This window comes from Monosiga brevicollis, genomic scaffold (genome assembly GCF_000002865.3).
Source record: "Monosiga brevicollis MX1 MONBRscaffold_25 genomic scaffold, whole genome shotgun sequence".
NCBI classification, from domain to species: domain Eukaryota; class Choanoflagellata; order Craspedida; family Salpingoecidae; genus Monosiga; species Monosiga brevicollis.
Window position 1 is genome coordinate 294,136 of NW_001865062.1, and position 18,830 is coordinate 312,965.

At 55.0% G+C, this 18,830-nt stretch overlaps 6 protein-coding genes across 6 annotated transcripts; 3 read left to right on the top strand and 3 right to left on the bottom strand.

Annotated features, from left to right (window-relative positions):
- Nucleotides 1-237: 237 nt before the first annotated feature.
- Nucleotides 238-555, top strand: MONBRDRAFT_28314 (uncharacterized protein; the record flags this gene model as incomplete). The annotated part of the gene is made up of 1 exon (XM_001748698.1): nt 238-555. The coding sequence occupies one exon, from the start codon at nt 238-240 to the stop codon at nt 553-555; it is 318 nt and encodes a 105-aa protein (XP_001748750.1).
- Nucleotides 556-662: 107 nt separating this feature from the next.
- On the bottom strand, nt 663-2,337 carry MONBRDRAFT_10970 (uncharacterized protein; the record flags this gene model as incomplete). The annotated part of the gene is made up of 3 exons (XM_001748771.1): nt 663-910; nt 1,003-1,206; nt 1,830-2,337. The coding sequence occupies 3 exons, from the start codon at nt 2,335-2,337 to the stop codon at nt 663-665; spliced, it is 960 nt and encodes a 319-aa protein (XP_001748823.1).
- Nucleotides 2,338-3,196: 859 nt separating this feature from the next.
- On the bottom strand, nt 3,197-4,846 carry MONBRDRAFT_33830 (uncharacterized protein; the record flags this gene model as incomplete). The annotated part of the gene is made up of 4 exons (XM_001748772.1): nt 3,197-3,714; nt 3,834-3,957; nt 4,057-4,191; nt 4,343-4,846. 4 exons carry the CDS (start codon nt 4,844-4,846, stop codon nt 3,287-3,289), a joined length of 1,191 nt encoding a protein of 396 aa, XP_001748824.1. The 3' UTR covers nt 3,197-3,286.
- A 2,185-nt stretch (nt 4,847-7,031) lies between these two features.
- On the top strand, nt 7,032-8,684 carry MONBRDRAFT_33831 (uncharacterized protein; the record flags this gene model as incomplete). The annotated part of the gene is made up of 6 exons (XM_001748699.1): nt 7,032-7,176; nt 7,300-7,405; nt 7,525-7,636; nt 7,801-8,095; nt 8,275-8,394; nt 8,524-8,684. Exons 1-6 carry the CDS (start codon nt 7,080-7,082, stop codon nt 8,682-8,684), a joined length of 891 nt encoding a protein of 296 aa, XP_001748751.1. The 5' UTR covers nt 7,032-7,079.
- A 2,554-nt stretch (nt 8,685-11,238) lies between these two features.
- Nucleotides 11,239-13,396, top strand: MONBRDRAFT_10973 (uncharacterized protein; the record flags this gene model as incomplete). The annotated part of the gene is made up of 3 exons (XM_001748700.1): nt 11,239-12,135; nt 12,247-12,408; nt 12,569-13,396. The coding sequence occupies 3 exons, from the start codon at nt 11,239-11,241 to the stop codon at nt 13,394-13,396; spliced, it is 1,887 nt and encodes a 628-aa protein (XP_001748752.1).
- Nucleotides 13,397-13,785: 389 nt separating this feature from the next.
- MONBRDRAFT_33832 (uncharacterized protein) lies at nt 13,786-18,323 on the bottom strand (the record flags this gene model as incomplete). The annotated part of the gene is made up of 21 exons (XM_001748773.1): nt 18,262-18,323; nt 17,998-18,077; nt 17,749-17,849; nt 17,551-17,632; nt 17,300-17,454; nt 17,051-17,151; nt 16,829-16,962; nt 16,600-16,688; nt 16,400-16,501; nt 16,016-16,264; nt 15,814-15,906; nt 15,456-15,689; nt 15,273-15,377; nt 15,092-15,168; nt 14,846-14,992; nt 14,570-14,707; nt 14,410-14,464; nt 14,274-14,318; nt 14,152-14,187; nt 13,999-14,064; nt 13,786-13,854 (listed from the first exon to the last, which is right to left on the bottom strand). Exons 2-21 carry the CDS (start codon nt 18,062-18,064, stop codon nt 13,786-13,788), a joined length of 2,145 nt encoding a protein of 714 aa, XP_001748825.1. The 5' UTR covers nt 18,065-18,077; nt 18,262-18,323.
- Between the last annotated feature and the right edge of the window lie 507 nt (nt 18,324-18,830).

Genomic DNA, 18,830 nt, shown 5'->3' on the forward strand with positions numbered 1-18,830 from the left:
TGACGCGAAGAGCGAATCAGAGGCAACGATCACCTGGGTCGCTTAGTCCAGAGACATGGATGACTTGGTCTACCAAATGTCATACAAATACCTTTAAAATGCTACTGTCCAAGAGACCGATCCCAACCTGTGCGGAGATTCCAGAGGCACAAAAATAGGCAGAAATTGGCGAGAAATTAGCTCGAAATTGGCCGTTGGTCGCCTCCAGTGTGTGTGTGTGTTGTGTGGTGCCACGTTATGTATGAGCTGCAACGTGGCGCTCAAGGTGGCACGTTTGGTCTCCGCGGAGACTGGGAAGACTTTCCTCTCTCTCCCTTTCTCTCTTTTTGTTCGCTCTCTTTCTCATTCTCTCTCTCTCTCTCTCTCTCTTTTTGTTTCTCTTTTTGTTTCTCTCTCTCTCTCTCTTTTTGTTTCTCTCTCTCTCTCTCTCTCTCTCTCTCTCTCTCTCTCTCTCTCTCTCTCTCTCTCTCTCTCTCTCTCTCTCTCTCTCTCTCTCTCTCTCTCTGTCTGTCTCTCTCTCTCTCTCTCTCTCTCTCTCTCTCTCCATGGTCGTAGGGGAGGCATCCATCTGAAGAAGGAAGTGCCCATAGGGGGAGACAGGCGGACCACATTCCGGGTTCACTTAAAAGGGTAGCATGGGGTACTTTTCAAACGTCCTCTGATTAGGCAATCATTTTCTTCTTCTTCTTCTTCTTGGGGGGTGGACCACCAGCTGGCGCTGTCTCGGCCGGCACTGGTGGGGGAGCTGAGACCGGGGTCGGGGCGGAACGGGTAGTCGAATCGGAGGATATCGTTGCACTTGCAACTTCCTTTGGTCGTGCCGCAGCACTGGGGCCGGGTAACAGCGGGAAAGAGCCATCCTTGCTCGAGCCTTCGAGCTCGTCTGGCTCCTCCAACGTCGCACTCACATCTACAGAGCCACGGGCACAGGGTGTCGCGAAGGATCAGCTTGAAGAGCCCTTTGACCGATATCGCCCGCCAGAGGAGCAAGAAAAAACGCACCGTGCGCAGGTGTTGATGTGAGCATTGGCCCGCCTTCGGCGAGAGATGGCAGCGTGTTCGCATTGTAGGCTTCAAGCGTCACCGCTCCCGGGTGATGTGTCGCCGCTTGCTGTCCTGGTGCACCAGTCTTGTTGGCGTTGCTGGAAGACGTGACTGGAAGATCAGCCGAGCTGTTGCCAGATGCACCTTCGCGCATCTGTGTAGCTATAACATAAAGCCCATATACCCCCAAGAGCGTGAGTCAGCACCGGCCGTGGCACCGAAGCGAAGGAGATACGGCAGACCATGTGCGCCTCATTCGTACCGAGTTTTTCGCTGTATTGCTCGCTAGAGACAGACAAGGTAGTAAGTACCCGCACGGACCAAGGATCAGCCAGCAGAGATCATGGAGCTGTGAGCAGTTGCTTGCCAATCAAGCCCTTCCATCGCCTCGCCCTTTGCGCGACCCTGTGCGGAGACGTACGCTGTGACCTCCACCAGCTCACGATTCAGCACGCTGCTCAGAACAGACTGTAAGCCCGGGTCCAGACTCGCCTCGAGAGCTGTAATGATCCACCGTGAGGTCGGGAACCCAGGCAATTGCAAAAGTCCGGTTCATGGATGGCAAGGGACAACGGCAACCAGGTCAGGCCAGCAAGACCTGGCCAAGAGGGAGGGGGGGTGCTTACGAGTAATGTCGGCGGCAGCCACCGCCATGGCCGCGGCCAGCCCGTCTCCATTGAACTGCGTTCGTTTCCCCAGCAGAGCGATCGCATTGCCCATCACATCCCAACACACCATGTAAGGATGCTTGCATCAGAATCCCAAGTCGCAGACGCTTTGCATACCTACCTGCTGCTCACAATAGCGCCAGAGGGCGCAGGCCAATCTTTGGTATGGATGTACCAAGAGCTGTGCAGTCAGCGCTTGGTCGTGCACCTCGGCGCAGATGAACCGCCACTCAAAGGTCACCGACGTGGCGCCAAACAGCAACAGGTCGATCTTTGTCTCCACGACGAGGCAGCCTCTCATGTCTTCATGCACCTTCACTGGACTCGAAGACCGCCGGGCGTGAGCTGGACTCAGGCACTGCGCCAAGGCCGTCAGAAGGCGCGGGGTCTCCAATTCGATAGCAGCATTGTGCACGCGATTGGTAGACTGAGCCTCATCCACAGCCAGCTGATACCGCCAAAGCCGGAGCCCGTCGGACAGATAAGCTCGGAACGTGTCCTCGTGCACCAGGCCCCCGCTGCCGCTGCTGCCCTTGGCCTGGGCCTTTGCCACACTACACCGACAAAGGAGTGGCCGCGGCCAACCAGGCGCTTCTAGCTGCTGCCATGCTGTCTCACCATGCATGCCGCTCCGTCGCGTTGATGCTGTGCCGTCCAAAAAAAAAATGATGACAACGAAAATTTTAAATTAAATTTTACATCTCTCTCTCTCGCTCTCGCGCGCTTTCTCTCTCTCTCTCTCTCTCTCAAACTCAACCACGTCGTCATCGCTTCGGTCGACCGTGACGACCTCGCCGACGTCTCTCTCTCTCTCTCTCTCTTTCCTGATGGTGGTTTCTCTGGTGAAGGAAGCGAGTCATTAATTCGCATCACGAATCGGAAAGGTATCATCGTCGTCGAGCACAACAGACACAAGAAACCAGGGCACGGTGAGGGTGCGATCTGGAGAGCTGCACAGCAGCCATATACGCCAGTGGGCAAGCGCATAAGCGCCCGGCTGGCGAAAAAAAAGGGGAAATCAAAGCGCGAATCCCAGACGGATCCACAATTGGAGGCAGCGCAGAGTGTGACTTGCGCACGCAAGCATCACAAACAAAAAAAAAAAGAGGCAAAGACATGACATGACAAACAACAAATTCTAGTAAAGAAGTAAAAAAAATCGAAAAACCGAGAGACAGGTGCACGTCAACAGATACGATCGAAAAAAAAAAAGTGTCGGCGAGATTGCAATACCGGTGTGTCTGCAAGAAGCAACAACGATACAGAAACGACCGGGAAATGGGGTACAAAAGGTCGAGAAATACAACAAGTCGAAAGAGGTGTCGGGACGGTATCATCAAAATATTCACATGGCACAGCCATTTGTTCAGAGGCGTCGGGCAGACCCTCTCGGGTTTCAGTCGGAAGCCCAGCCACGGTCTCACTTCACAACAAAGGTGAGCATCTTTGCCGCGCTAAGCTCGGGGCTTGGAAAAAAAGGGGCAAAGATGGATCGAAGGCGTGGTCAGGTGTGCGGACCACCTGCGCGTCGAAAGAAGCGGGGGCGACTCAGTCGCTGATGCCAGCATGGCGCTTTAACAGCGACCAAAGCGGGTGGCGTGGTGCTTGAGGACAATGGCATAGTTTTGTCCGTCGCGATTGTCCCAAAAGCATTGGCCGGTGGTGTTGTAGCCGACGCAAAACTCGATGCGGTCGATCTCATCCGAGTCAAGCTTGAGGGTGGCATAGAAGCGGTCCGAGGACGGGTCGGCACAGCTGGGCAGGTAGGTCATGACAACATCCTCCTTTGTGGTTTTCCAGCCGTCGGTGGACCAACGAATAAAGACGCGCTTTTCAAAGGCCATGTTCAAGACGCGCACGGTCAAAAAGGCCAGCGGATACCGCAGAGTGACCTGTTCGAGTTGCACGGCTTTGGAGGCCAATGAATGGACCACGGCGACGTTTCCGGCAGGAAGTTGCTGCACGTCGAACGTCATGGCGGGTTTGCTCTTGATCAAGAAGCCTAACGAGGGGAGGAATTGAGGTTTGAGGCTGGTGAGCAAAGCCAGATCATCCGACGTGTTCTCGACAGACCAACTGCCTAAAATGACGGAGCGACGGCTTGTTGGTGGGCTAGCTTACTGGGCGTCTGCAGAGGCACGGGTGAAGGGGCGACTGAGGAAGGGCGGCAGCGGCAGGGAGGTTCATTCTTGCGAAAGAAAATACTGGAACAGAGCTTTTGACCAGTGCTATCCCGCCACATGATCTGGACCAAGGCAAGCCCGAGCGTTTCGGTAAGTATCTATGGTGAGCTGCTGATACAAGGCCATCGGCAAACGGGCCAAGCGGAGCAAGGCAATCGCACCTTGGTTTGACGGGGCTTGGGTCCCGGGATGGGACCGTAATCGGGCTGGTGTGGATACAACGAGCCATCAGACAGGCGACGCATCGTCACGCGAGCCGGGTGTTGGACGGGCAGCTTTTCAATGACGTTGTGCACCTAACAAGGAAAACCGGAGGGCACACGACGCACGATGCAGAAAGCCATGCATGGTCGAGCAGGGGGGTGAGCGTTGAATTCGTAGCAGAAGCAAGTGGCGAGACTGAAAGACATAAGGGCTGTGCTGAGAGTGGACGAGATCGCCACGCACCTTGGGTGACGTCGGAGAGGCGTTGGCCTCGGCGGCCAAAACGGTGGCAAAGGCCCCATCGATGACGGCCTCGGAGAGTGAGGCGGCGGTGCTCTCAGGGCTAGGTATCGGGGAGGAAGAGGGAACCTCGTCTTCAGGAACGGGTTCGGGCAAATTGAGCGCAGCGGGTGGGGCTTTGCGCATCGGCGTTGGGGGATGCGGGAAGGCAAAGACCGAGCCGTAGTCCTCTTCGGAATCGCTGGCCTCGCTGCTGCTCGTGTCCGTGAGATCGCTGGCAAACTCCGAGGCCACGTTGAAGGCCATGGGTGGGTTGCGCTTCGTGAGCGCCGCCGGCGATTGTTGGCGCTGGTGAGGGTGTCGCGTCGGGGATTGAGCCTGAAAGAATGTTTGTTGAGAGAGATGGAGTCGGGAGGTCGGTGTCGCCATCGGGGAGAGGGCTCGGTCATCGAAGACGGTTTGTGACCCGGCGGTGGCATCGGCGATTGCGCCAACGGGACCGGCCATGGCGCTTGCCAGAGAGCTGGAGGACGAGGAGGTGGATGAGGGGTGCAGACTGCGCCGGGCCTCTGAGGTTGGGCGCGTGTTGAGATGGCAGGCTGCGTGTGCTTGTAGATGACCGCTAGGTCGAGCGGGCAGAAGGGTTGAGGCCATGTTGGTGGTGCCGGTATCCGCTAAATAGCGCTCACGAGCCCCCTGTGTCGAAACATTCAGCATCGTGGCACAATGGCAATGAGACTTGGGAGGCTGTGCGCACGAGCATGTGGTGTGATGATCGTTGTGTGATGATGAGCGTGAATGATGTGGTGGGGTGTGATGGTGGAGACTATTCCCTATCTATTCCCTCGAAATTATGGTGGGAGTGATGGCAAGAATAATTGGGTGTCGAGTTGGCCGGATGTAGGAGTTGAGCAGGAGCGGTTGACGAGCCGTGGCCAGGGGAAAATGGGGCATACGATGGAGCGGCAGGGCGGCAGGAACGAAACGAGCCGGGGCTGCGATCAATGACATCATGCCATATCATTGACTGGGCCAATGTTCACAGGCACACGAGCAAGGCGACAAGCAAGCGTATGCAAGCTCGTGCATCAAAGATGGCCATCTCTCATGGATGGCAGCGTACGCGTTTCAAGGTGACTGGCTCTTGCACACTCGGGCAGGGTGGAAATGGGGTGTGTGCAAATGGGTGGGGGAGAGTGTGCAACGGGACAGCATGGAGAGCATGGTGGGGACAAGCTGACCTTGAATCCAGGAGCCCAATCAAGAAACGAGAGCGCGCGACAGAAATGTTTTATGAAGCAAATTCAAAGGGCAGTCAAGCCTCGATCAATAAATAAAAAAGTACACGTTGAGAAGGTTGAAACGTGGGACAGCAGCTGGATGGGCCGGTTGGAGCGCATGGGGCAGCAGTGCCTGCGTGGGGAGTAAGCGGAGCGACAAGTGCGACAGGGGCGTGAGCAAGTGTCGCGAGGAGGACGCCTCCAAGCATCCATGTTCGTGTGGGCGGGGTGCAATGACCTCAATGTTCGTGTCTGGCTGTCTGGCGATCAGCAATCTGAGGGCTTGTCTCAATGTCCATGCGAGTGTGCGTTTGTCCCTGGTGTACATGCAGCCGGATGTAGCGTGGTGTATGCAGCCAGACAAAAGACCAATGATGATGGTGATCATGGCACGGGCGCGGGCGGACATGAGCAAGAGCCCCGAGGCATCAGCTCGATATGAATCATGCTGACACCATGCGCATGGTTCTTACCTTGTTGCTACCGTCCAGATGAACAGAAGACCAGAGCCACCAAGGGCTATGTGTGAAAAACCAGGATACAGCCACAACAGGCGAATGGAAGCCAGTCCTCAGCACACACGGCTTATCAAGACAAGATCCCCAGGAGCCGACTTTGAGGTTCATCCGCCGCCGCCGCACACAGAGAGAGAGAGAGAGAGAGAGAGAGAGAGAGAAGTGTGTGTGTGTGTGTGTCGTAGCACTTGATGTTGTAAACTGTCACCCACCTCTTTATCGCTTCGTCTCTCTCTGTCTCTGAAATGCATGTTACGGGCTATTGGTCTTGTGCAAATGTGATCATCTGACATTGATGCCTCTCTGAAATTCACGAACCTTGCGCGCCCCCAACCCGTTGTCAGAAATGGTGATGCAAACATGTGTTGTATTTAGATGCTGTATTCATGTGTTATATTCATGTGTTTCATTTGTATGTTCGCCCTGTGGCTTGCCACGTGATCGTAATCCGATCCAAGACGCATCCGCATGTCTCTTTGGCTGTGCTCATTTTTGGCTGCGCTCATCGTCTTTGAGCAAAGCTCAACCTCACCGTCCTTTCGTCCTTGAGCAGCACTCGCCACCCACCTACCGCGCTTCAAGCATCAGCCAGCTCAGTCGCCAAGCACGGCGCGACGAGCAAATTGGCCCACAAATATGTCCTGATCACCTGTTGATTTGTCCTGTTGTTTCCTACCGTTCTGCTTTTAAAGTGTAGTAAACCTCACACTTACATGTGTTTACAAGCGAGACGCTTGGGGCCAAGTCGGACTGGGGCTTTCCAAGGTCGAGTCCGCCGACACAAGCCAAATACCAAGGGAAACAGCACCTCAAGCTGCAGGCAGGCGCTTTGGCTCTTGGGAACACTGTGCACTGGTTTGCTGGCTTTCGTGGCACTGGCTCGCATTTTTTTTTTTTCCTCCGAGCGTTTGGACTTGCTTTGCTGCTCTGCTGTGACCAAGCATCATGCCGACTGTTGCCATGCGAATCAACGCGCAATCGGACAATTGCAAGCGCGGTGCCCTCGTCGGGATGGGCGTGGCCGCCTTGGCGCTCTGCGTTGGTGGGTTGATCTACTTGATGCCTCGTCTGAACAAACGTAGAAATGCCGGTGTTAGACTAAAACGGAAGAACGCCTGGCTGTCGCTTTTGCTCATCACTTTCCGCCATGCCGTGCCTTCTCCAGGCATGCTCTTTGCTCCTTGGCGTCAATTCAAGGTCGATAATGTCAAGATAGATTTTTCACCAGCCAGAATTACTGCTCATGCCTATGGCCTAACCGAAAGATATTGGTAAGTTGACTCGACCCTCAGGCACCCATCTGAAAAACTGCCCCGTCCCTGGCTCGGGTGTCATGCGTGCGCGCGTGCGCATTGAGCTGGTCACTTACAGCTGAACCTTTGGTGCTCAGGACCACGGATGACGAGTTTTGTGGTGACCACATTGATGGAGACTCGACCGACTTTTGCACCAAGCTCCTGGCATCATTGGCCCTGTGCCTTCTCGCCATCGTGTTTGAAGTGGTACGACATGGCGGGTTCAACCTTCTTACCTTTGCTGCACACCAGATCTCTTCTCTTCTCTCGGGTGTTGCCATTTGGGCAGCGGTTATGCTTGCCTTCCTGGGTGTCCCAACTTTAGTCACCCCTCACGACAGCAATACCCGCCCATGCTTTGGCCCCGGTAGATTGTCTCAATTCTCAGTTGTGTCACCTTCTGCACGGCATCGGCATGTGTGGCGCGGTGCAGCGGTATCTTGCATCTTGTCCCGGTCCTTTTTATTGGAGCGGCTATGGGCGTGTTCTTTACGGCCAAGGGGACTTTTACGACGACCGAGACACACACCGATCGCCCCGTGGCCGGCATTGCTGTACCTTTCTTGGCTGCCGTGGTGGCCTTGGTGGGTATGATTCTGGGCTGCGTGATCCGTCCTGATTCGGCCTCCACGGTGGCCTATATGAACGTCCCTGGCGTCACCCGCAGTACGTCTCAACTATCATCAGCGCACCAGCACTGGTGTTGGTTTTCTTTCCCCCCCCCCCCCCCCCTTTTTTTTTCTTCCTGTTTTGCTCCTTCTTTCTCTCTCCCTCTCTGGAATCTCGCACCCAGGATGAACTCATGGTCTGGCGCGTGCCGCTGTGCTCTGGACTTGGCCATGTAGATTCAGCACAGTCATGGCAGATGGAACCGATGCACATGCAGGCACAGATGCCCATGACTGGCGTCCCACCCCCACGCACGACCGGCAACCCAACGCCGTTCACTTCGGGCTACGCTTTTGGTGGCTCAAGCCAGGCTTAAACTTCAAGCGCCTACCTCATTCTGGCGTTGATTGGCTGTAAAAGCCTTCAAGCTATTGCTCGATCTGTGTCCTTGTTTTGTCGTTGATGTGCTCTTGTTGGTGCCCAAGGCTGTTCTTGCGAGCTGTCTCTCCTTTTTTTTTTTTTTCGTTCCTCTCTCATTCTCTCTCTCTCTCTCTCTCTCTCTCTCTCTCTCTCTCAATCTCTCAATCTCTCTCTCTCAATCTCTCTCTCTCTCTCTCTCCCTTTCTGTTGTCAAGCCAGCAAGTGAGGTGCTATCGAAATGCAAGGGTTGTCCAAATCTAAAAAATAAAATAAAAAATCATCATGACCTTGTTCCTGTGCGTGGTGTGCGGCACACGACTTAGATGTACATGACATGAATTTGATGGGCTGAGAGGGGGGTGTATCAATTTACAAGTTAACAATGTCATGTAAAAAAAAATTTCGATCTTTTCCAGATTCGGTTGATATGATCGCCAGCACATGTGGCCAGAAATCAAGGTGAGAGGGGTCCCGTTGGGACATGGTGCTTCAAGAATGTTCTAAACGTGCCGTTTCAAGGGGAGGATCCCAAAAAGCTCTCGCTTGATACTTCATGAAGTCACAACGTGGAGATGATAGTGCGGGGGTTCAAGTCTGCAACCGCGTCAGCCGATTTTGGTTTGGACTATGTGCATGTGTAATAAGCCCATGAAAATCGATACCACACCAGAGGCGTAAGGATTGAGGGTTGCATCCCGCAAGCCGTCAAGCAGACGTGCCAAACGCCGAAGGAAGACAAAAGAAACAAAGGGCATCCCATGAGCCCACAATCTTGTTGACGCAAGACCAGCGTCTGAAGCCACCTTAGCGTCAACAAGCTACATAAATCCCACAGAGTGTGTTCATTCGATACCCGTTCCCTCAAAGCCCAATACACAGTGAACCTTGCCAGTGGCGCAACATTTCCGTACAATACCCCTCCTAGCATAACATTAACAATGAAACCCACAGACATGGTACGCGGTGGAAGAGATCACAAAGCCAATTCCACACTTGACCACCCACAAACACCCATTTTACCCCTCCCCACCACCACAACCACCACCCACCACAACGCCTCTGTCTTTTTGGCATTCTTCTTATTGACCGGTGCACTTTTTCTCTCTCTCTCGCTCTCTCTCGCTCGCTCTCTCGCTCGCTCTCTCGCTCGCTCTTGCCCTGACCGTGCTCGCTCGGGCGACTACCATCTCGGGTGTCTGATTCACACCTGCGCTCTTGCTCTCCCTCTCCCTCTCTTCGAGCTCTGGTGCCTGACGAGTAAACATCGTCTTCCGCTCTCAACTTTGGATTTGTCTCCACTTCTCTTTGTTCCTTCTTCCCCTGCCGTCGGGTCAAAGCAATCCAGTCTCACACTGCCGTAAGTTTATCCATCCAATATCGGCAACACTGCGCTCGTCCCCGTGGCCTTGCGCCGCCGCCCAGAGGATTTTGATCGCGGTGTTGCCTTTGTCGTCCTGCTCCTTCCAGTCTTTTTTTTAAGAATCTTTATCAACGGGTGTGTGAACTTGTCTTGCTATTTGGCGGCGCCATCCCTTTTTTCTGAATGCGTTCTACGTGGCTTGGTGGCGGGACCGACGATCGGCGACACAAGCTTGCACGGCTTCTCATGCAAAAGAAACAGGCACACGAAAGATCTCTTTTTTCTTTTTCTTTTCTTTTTTTTTTTTTTGTTCGTTTTTTATCGAACGGCAGTGCCTCGCCTCGCCTCCCCTTCTGACCACACTCTTATTGGGCCTTGCCGCCTCGCGCTGGGTCTGTCTTTCACCCCCTCGTGCGTTGGACTCGACACGCTCCTCCACAATCATTTCGGCCAGCAACCCTTTGGTTGCCTCACACACATTATCAACCGCGGTCCCAGATGGCACGCTTCCCGCCCAACCCCCTCCCTCGTTCCCCTTCCCCTTCCCACCCGCACCACACTCACCGCCATGCCGGCAACGACGACGACGACGACAACACACACCACAACAACACAGACACGCACACACACACACACACACACACACACACACACACACACACACACACACACACACACACACACACACACACACACAAACGCCATTTGGCAGCGCCACCCAAAAACCACAACACCAGCACATCTTATACACCTCCGCTACACCCATTGCGCCCTGTCCACACGTACCCATCCCATGGCAATCCCATACACATCACACTTCACCACACTTTCCCCTTACCTCCATGGGCACCTTGCATAGCGTCATGAGCCCTCCCCACACACAATCAGGACAACACACCACAACACATTGTGCCGTCGATGAGGTGTGGGGGGGGTGTGAAATGCGTGACATTTGGATTTGGCAATGTGATCGTCATGGTCGTGCCGATTGATGTTCTTCTTTCGTTCGCCTCTTCCGCCTCTTCCGCCTCTTCTGCCTCTTCCGCCTCTTCTGCCTCTTCCGCCTCTTCTGCCTCTTCCGCCTGCCCGGCTCGAATTTTCATCTCGATCCTTTCACCATCCGTATCCCCCGTAGACGGCTTCATCAATCTTCTGCGTGCCATCATCCTTCGACCAAGGCTTCAGGCCCTTGTTCCAACCTCTCCTCCCGCAGCTGTTCCTTGTCATAGCCACGTCTTGCAGCAGATCAGGCCGCGACACGAAGCCCGTTGCATTCCAACTCGCTCCTAGCCGCGCGCGACGTCTTGGTTTCGACCTTGGGCTCTTCCCGACCCAACTCCCGGGCCTGCCCCGGTGGGCCCATAGATCATTCAAGAAAAAAACCCTCTGCCCGCGTGCCTTGCTTCTAACTCAGGCACCCATGGCCATGGCACAACCGCAAAAGGAACCGACCAAAAGCGCCCCCGCCTTTGTGGCCGATTGGGATGCCATCCTGACCGATGGCCCTTGCAACGCGAGCGCGGACGTCGTTGGCCATCCCGGCATTGAGCCACCCTCCAAAATGATTGATCCTCGAAAACGTCTCCTGGCGACCCGCGCCTCCCCAGCCTTGGACGCTGACCATGACCCTGGCGCTCATGAAGATGCCAACGATAAGACAAACGGCTCCTCTTCCTCCAACGAGGATGGTTCCTCCAGCAGCAACGGCCTTGAAAACGAACATGAGGACAGCAGCACCACCTCCAACGGCGAAACGGCCAGTACGTCAGATACCACCACCACTTCTGGTGGTACCAAGTCATCCAGTCAGAGCCTTTCCTCCTCCTCCACCAGCAAAAACGCCATCACCCTGCCCAGCGGACGCATCCTCCGTCGTCGCAACTCGGCCAGCTCCTCCTCCCACTTCACCTCGAGCAGCAACAGCTCCCGCAGTAACCGGCCCCCCACCAAGCGCTCCAAGCGAAGGCCCCGCGACGAAGGTACCAACCGCTCATCCGAGGACCTCAATGACGGATCGCACTCAAGTGGCGAGAGCCCCCCCTCCCGCGAAGCCCGGGACGAAGGCTCCATTCTCTCCTCCAAACCTACCAGCCATGACAGCGTCTCCCACGAATCATATGCCTTTCGCCGCCGCTTCAGCCACAATACCGATGTCAATTCCGAATGGTTGACCCTCAAGGCCACTGACGAACTCCTTCAAGAATTTGCCCAGCACGGCCCCGGTCAAGATCTCAACGCTTGCCTTGTTGAGCTCGATGACAAGCAGAAAGCCCTCGAAGCCATCAACACTGCTGGCACCGATGCCGCTCGACGCAAGGTGTGCCCTGCTTGCCTCCCCACCCCGTGCCCTGGCACCACCACCATCATCCATACCAGGCCTTGATGCCCCAACTCATGCGTCACTGTCTTTTGATTTGTCATTGCACAGACGAGAAACCGCCTAGCATCAGCCGTCTCCCGTGCTCGGAAGAAAGTCTTCCTTCACCGTTTGCGCAGTGAACTCTTGCAATTGGCAGCCCGCTATCAGGTCTCCACTATCGAGTCACAGCAATTTCGCTTGCAGTCGCTTCAAGCGCAACGCGAGCTTTGGGTGCGTACCGCCGGAAAGCACGTGGGCGGGAAGGTTGCTTTTGGTTTCGGTGTTGGTTTTGCTTTTGATTTTGGTTTTTGCTTTTCCCGTGTTTCAGCCCATCCAATGCTTGCTTGCGTGATTGCACATGCCTCACGCACGCCCGTAACAATTCTGACAGGATTTGAAACAGCCTGGCCAGCCCCCACCTCCAAACTTATCAGACCAGGCTCTGCAGATTCTCAGCCTCGAGCTACAACAGGCCCAGCAGCGCGTTCAAAACACGCCCATGTTTGCCGCCGGCTCTCCGGTGCCGGCGCTCAATTTCATACATCCACACATGGTGCCGGGCGCTCAAGCTATGGACGGCGTCAATTTCATGCCCAACCAAGGCAGCGGACTACCATCCGGATCGCGACAACCCCAATCGGTCCCGGGACTTGCAGGTCCCATGCCCACAGCCTCTGAAGCCAATTCACAACTCGCCGAAGCCCATGAGCTCTTGTCGCGAGCCGCCGACCTCAACCGCCTCTTGCAACAACACGCCTACCCAGACGTGTGGCGCACACTCATGTCAGAAGAGCAGCAGCAGCAACAACAGCAGCAACGGCAACGACAACTCAGCGCATCAAACATGGAAGGCATGTATGTGGGCCCAAGTAATCCCTCGGGTCTTGGGTTTGGCGCACATTCCAACATGGCCACCCCGAGCTTATCGCAGGCTGCCGCTATGGCATCAGTGCTACCAGCCTCGACCGTGGCTGCCAATGTTGCCACCTCCATGTGGCCCGGGCCTGGCGTAGTGATGCCTCAGGATGTTACCACTTCCACGGCTTTGTATTCCGACATGGTTCCCTATGGGCCTCTGTCTTTGAGCCACGCCGCCACCTACTCTGATTTGAGTCGTGGAGCCGTGGGCCTCGATGGATACGGCAACTATTCGGCCGCTCCACAGATGATGGACCAGATGCTTTTGGATGAGATCACCAAACCCGTCAACAACGCCTAATGTTTTGTGTGGCAGAGCAGCTGCCTGCAGTTTTTAACTACCCCTTTTTTTTTTTCTTGTCACTGTCTTGCTAACTTTGCAACGGACTAGTTTTCTGTTTTCGGGCGCTTTGCTCATTTTGAGCTGCCCGCCACGCTGAGCGTGATTGCAACCCAACACTTGCTTGTTGAAAGTGATAGCACTAGGACTCTTTGTTATTGTGTTTGTTTCTCTTTTGAAAGACTCTTACATGCTCATTCAAGAGCAGGGAATTATGTTCATCACCAGAATTGACATGCATATCCATCAGGCGCCGCACATCACGTCAACTCGATTTCGAATGATGATTTCTTGAAGTGAAGCACAAGGCAACATTCTTCAAGTCATCACGCCAAAGTCACGCCCCTCGGCTACCCCTGTCGTCTCCCTGAATCATTTGCATCCGGCGCTCGCTGAATGCCTGCGTTGGCCGTAGCCTCCTATGTCCAGGCAATCCCAATGTGACAAAGCGCCCGTGAGCGCGTCCAAGCAGCCTGTGGATGTCCCGTCGCATCTTTGTAATACTCCCAGCCCTTGCACTCTTGTCGAAGACCATAGTGTCCGGGGTGCTTTGCCCCACTCACCGCGGCCAGGGCAGCCATTACAGCCTCTTCCTCTTCCTCGTCCAGATACAAGTTGGCTGCCGCCATCTGTCATGAATGCAGCCAGTGAGGAAAAGGGAGCGTTGATGCACCAGCACAGCGTACAATTGCATCCACGGACGAGCCGTAACCAACCTCATCATCGTTCGCAATCTCACCCTCATCGCCATCCTAGCAAGAACCCCATAGCAAGAACTCAATAAGCGGCCGCCGAGTAGCCAGAGACGGAAAGGGGTCCACCGATCGCACTCGCATACCTGGCGACCAAAAAGGTTGGCAAGCGAGGGCATGGAGCGCAGCCACTGGGACATGATGTGTCATCAAGTTTACATGAGCAATGAGCCAACACAAATGCCCATGTTCGCAACAAAGGTCACATGATGCATCCCCAACCTCAGCGGCGCGCTGATGCAGATTGCCGGCCTCCATGTCGGCAGGCAGTTGGCGTCTGTGGGAGGAGCATTGGTCTTATCAGATCATCGCACCTACCAGCCCAAACAGTACGGAGAGCCCACAAAGGCCTTGATTTTTCTCTTGGAACCCGCTCGCTTACCCGCGCTGTTCAGCTTCAGCGGCCTGAGCCGCCCTATTGAAGTTGGGCATGAGCGACTGGAAAAATGCCTCCAGAATGCCGCCGTCATACTCCTCCCGCACTCGGCTGTTTAGCACAGCGGTATACGGATTCTCAGTCCTGAAAGAATCGACGGGCACGCGTGAGCCGGTGCACACTCGAGTATCTGTTGGGCCGTGCGCCTCTTAAGCCAGGTTCGCAGTGGGGCAGGATAACGCCAAAAACACATTGGCGTTTTCGGAGGGCATTCTGGCCTACCCGGGACCCGTCGGTGGCAGCGGATCGTATGCAAGCACGGCTTCAGCTGTAGCAGAGGCTGGGAGCAGCGCCATGGCGCTTGACACGTTGCTGATCAGAACATGACGCTGGATGTTAAAGGGCAGGAATGGGTAGTTGGTTTTACGGCTAGAGGTTCCAATATGCGAAGATGAGAACATCCGTACACCCAAGAGGAAAAGACAAAAAAAAAAAAGAAAGATAATTATGATACCAGCCGCAACTGACCCCTCAGCATGTGTGACAGCTGTCGCTTGAAGTTCGGGCTCAGCCTCCAACCGTTGGGTGAGGCGCAACGCACTCTCCTGTAAATGATCAATGTTGTGATGGTAGCCGCGCAAAAATTCGAGGCCTTGCACGATGTGCTCTGCACGAGCTGACAACACAAAAGCCCAAGGTGGTTACGTACGTGCAACCAGCGAATAACTGGCTCTGGCTTCCAAAAGTCCAAACAACGCTCCAAGTAAAGCGTCACCAAAAGTCGAATGTTTTTCTCCGACGAATTGAGGGAGAGCTGGCAGTGGAAAGCAGCCATTGGATGAGCACATTTCGGCAACGGGTGGCGGAAACGAGAGTGTGAGCTTGCACAAACCGGAAGCTTAAAGTGTCGGTGTTGCAAAACCTCGGGGCGGAAATTGGCACCCGACTGCGTGGCCATGAGCGGTACTACTTCAGGGAAGCGAAGCAAGGCATCTAGCAGGCGAGTTTCGGCTTGTTCTTCAAGCAGAGCTCGGCGCTGGTCGCCTTCAGCTAAATCCTGGGCCGCCAGCCAGGCGGCCAGGGCAGCACTGAAGGCGAAATTGGGCAGGGACTCCAAGTGTCGCTCCTAGTCAAGCCAGGCACCATGAGGCTGTACAAATGTGTTGCGAACCGACATATATGCATGTGTCATGAAGAGGGTGGCGGGATGCTGTTGGAACAAAACTTGAGAAAGTGCTGGCCTTACATACCCAATGCCATTCCTCCATCATTTGTACCAAAAGATCGTTTTCACCAGCAGCAAGTGCCATTTGGTCCATGATTAAGAGTGCACCCAGTGGATCCTGAGTTCAGGTTTGTGCCAAAGCCCCAGGGGGTGAGGCAACACACATGCAAGGTCGACGAGGTGTGACATCAAATGTTGTGGTCAAGTAGGTACGCCATGGCACGTACATCGGTGGGATCCAGGCTGAAGAGGAAACGCGTGAGCTCGAGGGCGGCCCGATAGCAACCCCGGTTGCGCACATAGCCAATATGACGAAAGAGGGCAAGAAAGAGGGCGCGGTTGTGGTAGGTACGGTAGGTCATTCGGCACTGCCCCGCAGCCGGTTTGAATGTTGGATGAAATGCTGCTTGTAGGCAATAGATTGCACGCTCCACGAGATCAGCAGCGGTGGCCACGTCCCCGCCCATTGCGCACACCTATAAATTGAGAAAATGCAATGAGAAGGCCAATGTAAGCGAGGCTTGGACAGGCAACCCCCCCATTGCATGTGCAGCGCTGGTTTGGTGGTGGGGTTGCCATGTTCATAAGTATGCTATTGAAGGTGGGACTACCTCAGAGAGTTGCAAAAGCGAGTCAATGTGGTATGGGTGGTGTTGCAGGACCGCGGAGATGGCATTGGGGTCCATGGTGCGCACGGCACGCAAAAATCGCAGCTATCACAGATACGACGCATGGGCAAGGAGCCGACTTTGTGAGGCAGGCAGTACAGAACGGTTTGTTTTTTTCATGAGTAGGAGTGCGGATGACACACCTGAACCTCTTGGTAAGCCGGTGAGTGCTGCAGCTGAAACAGTCGTTGGCCATCTTCTTGCTCGTCGGGCGCAAGAACCATGGCTAGGCCTGTGCCAAGCAACAAGGGAACAAGGAAGGTGGAAGTGCATCAAGGAGGTGTTCGGGAAGGATGTGATAGCTAAGTGTGTGCCATGGCTGACAAGCGAGGTCGTGGGGGGCCGTGGCATGCGTGGGTTGGGAGCACGCACCAGTGCGTTGCATGCGAGGCCAGTTGTCCTTTGGATGAACCATAGAGGAGCGCACGGTGCGACCGCGGCGGGGAGCTTGGGTTTGCCGACCCATGTGAAATTTGCGCCGCAACTCGGCATCGGCATCCAGAAGGCTGGGGGTGAGATTGTAGTGGTGACGATGCGTGAGTGTGGGCTGAAAGTGGGGAGAAAGCAGGTGCGCCGCGGAAGGGCAGGGCTCACCGGGTGTCAATGTCGAGAAGGTTTTGTCGGAGTTTGGGGGCTGAGTCTAGATCGTCATCAGCGCCACGCGTGGCCCACTTGGAGCCCAAGTCAGCTTGTAGCTACGCGGTGGGATGAACCAGGTCGCAGTTACGCACGAGGGTGAGACTCGCACGTTTCTGAATTTTGCTCGGGAGTGTCAAGACATCTCGCATGTCGTCACATGTGAAAAGGACAGGGCGGCACATGCGGGTGGTGTCAGACGCTGACCTCGGCAATGGCAGCGTCGACGTCGTCCAAGGGGGGCTCAGCAGCGTCGTTGAGGCTCGTGGCTTGCTCGTCATTCTTGCCAGCAGCGTCATTTTTCTTATTCTTCTTCTTGTTTTTGTTCTTTTTCTTCTTCTTTGATTTGCTGGTCGTGGGCGCTGGGGAGGGTGGGGGCGGGGAACGCACAGGCGGATGGGACCACGTGCAACAAGGCGATGATTGCAGACCAGACATGGCCTTTCCGTGTGTCATACCTGGTGTTGTAGCCGTTTGCTTGTTTGCCTCGGGAGTAGAACCGTTGTCGGGCTCACTGTCGTCTGATTCTGAGCCCGCATTCTGTGATCGGTGGGCCAGCGGTGTCAGGAGCCGAGCTGGGTCATAGCTGCTCGTGTAAACTTGTCTGGTTTGGACCTTTCCTTGCTCCAGCTAGTCCTGCCCACCAGGTCACGTACCAGAGCCGCGAAGAGATTGGGCTTGGGCTTGGCACGAGGTAGTGGGGACGAAGCAGTCTCGTCCTGACTCTGCTCATCCTCCGAGGCTTCGTCTACCTCGCCTTTAATCAAACCGCAAGAGTCACGGGTATTTAGAGGCTCACAAACTTGGCATGTCGACCAACTGTTGCGCTTTGGCGTGGTGTGTCAGGAACCAGTTTGACTGCCCCAGACATTCTCTAGCACATTGGATGAGCCCATGGAACGTACGGGCAAGGTTGGCCCAGGCCTCTTGTTCACGCTGCTGAAGCAGCCGCCGTACGGCGCGCGACGACATTGTCAAGGATTAACTACGCATCCAAAGCCGGCAGCCGCTGGATGAGTCTGATTCGTGACCGTGTGTACGCCTATCCCAACACCATCCATTCCAGCCTCAACCTCCATGGTGAACCCTCAACCCCCACCCCCACCCCCCATGTTTTTTTGGGTTTGTTTTGCGCCTGTTCCAATGCAATTCAGGCCCGGCTGCCGTACCTCTGCTGGCCACCGCTGCCACATACGCACAAGGAGAAGGTCCTGTGCGCGGGGTCTGATTTGTCGACAAAAAAAACCCCGAAGTAAGTCTCAGCCAGTCTCTCAGTCTCTCAGTCTCAGTCTCTCAGTCCCTCCTTCAGTCTACTGGTCTCTCAGTCCCTCCGTTGAGTCTTTCAGTCATCTGAGTGCTTCATCTGACAATGACATCACTGGGACACTTTCTTCAACCATTGCGTGTCTCAAGGGTGTGATTTCTTCGTTCAGAGCGGATTTCCCCCACACGTGCTCCCCTGAAGCCTCCCTACGCTGGCCCCCTCCCGGCCCCGACGAAATGGTCGCGCACCGATTTGAGAAGAATAGCATGATGCCATTCACTGAGTCATGCCCGATGCACACACTCGACCATGGCATGGCGCACCCCGTCCAATGGCCGCCGCCGGCCTGATCGCTCCCCTGACATCAAAGCAAAAAGACATTATTGTCGAGGCAGTGGTGGGGTCATCAAAGAGGGGGCGCCAACCCCCTACCACCAAAAGTTTTGTTCTTCGTCCGCCCTTGATCTCTCTTTC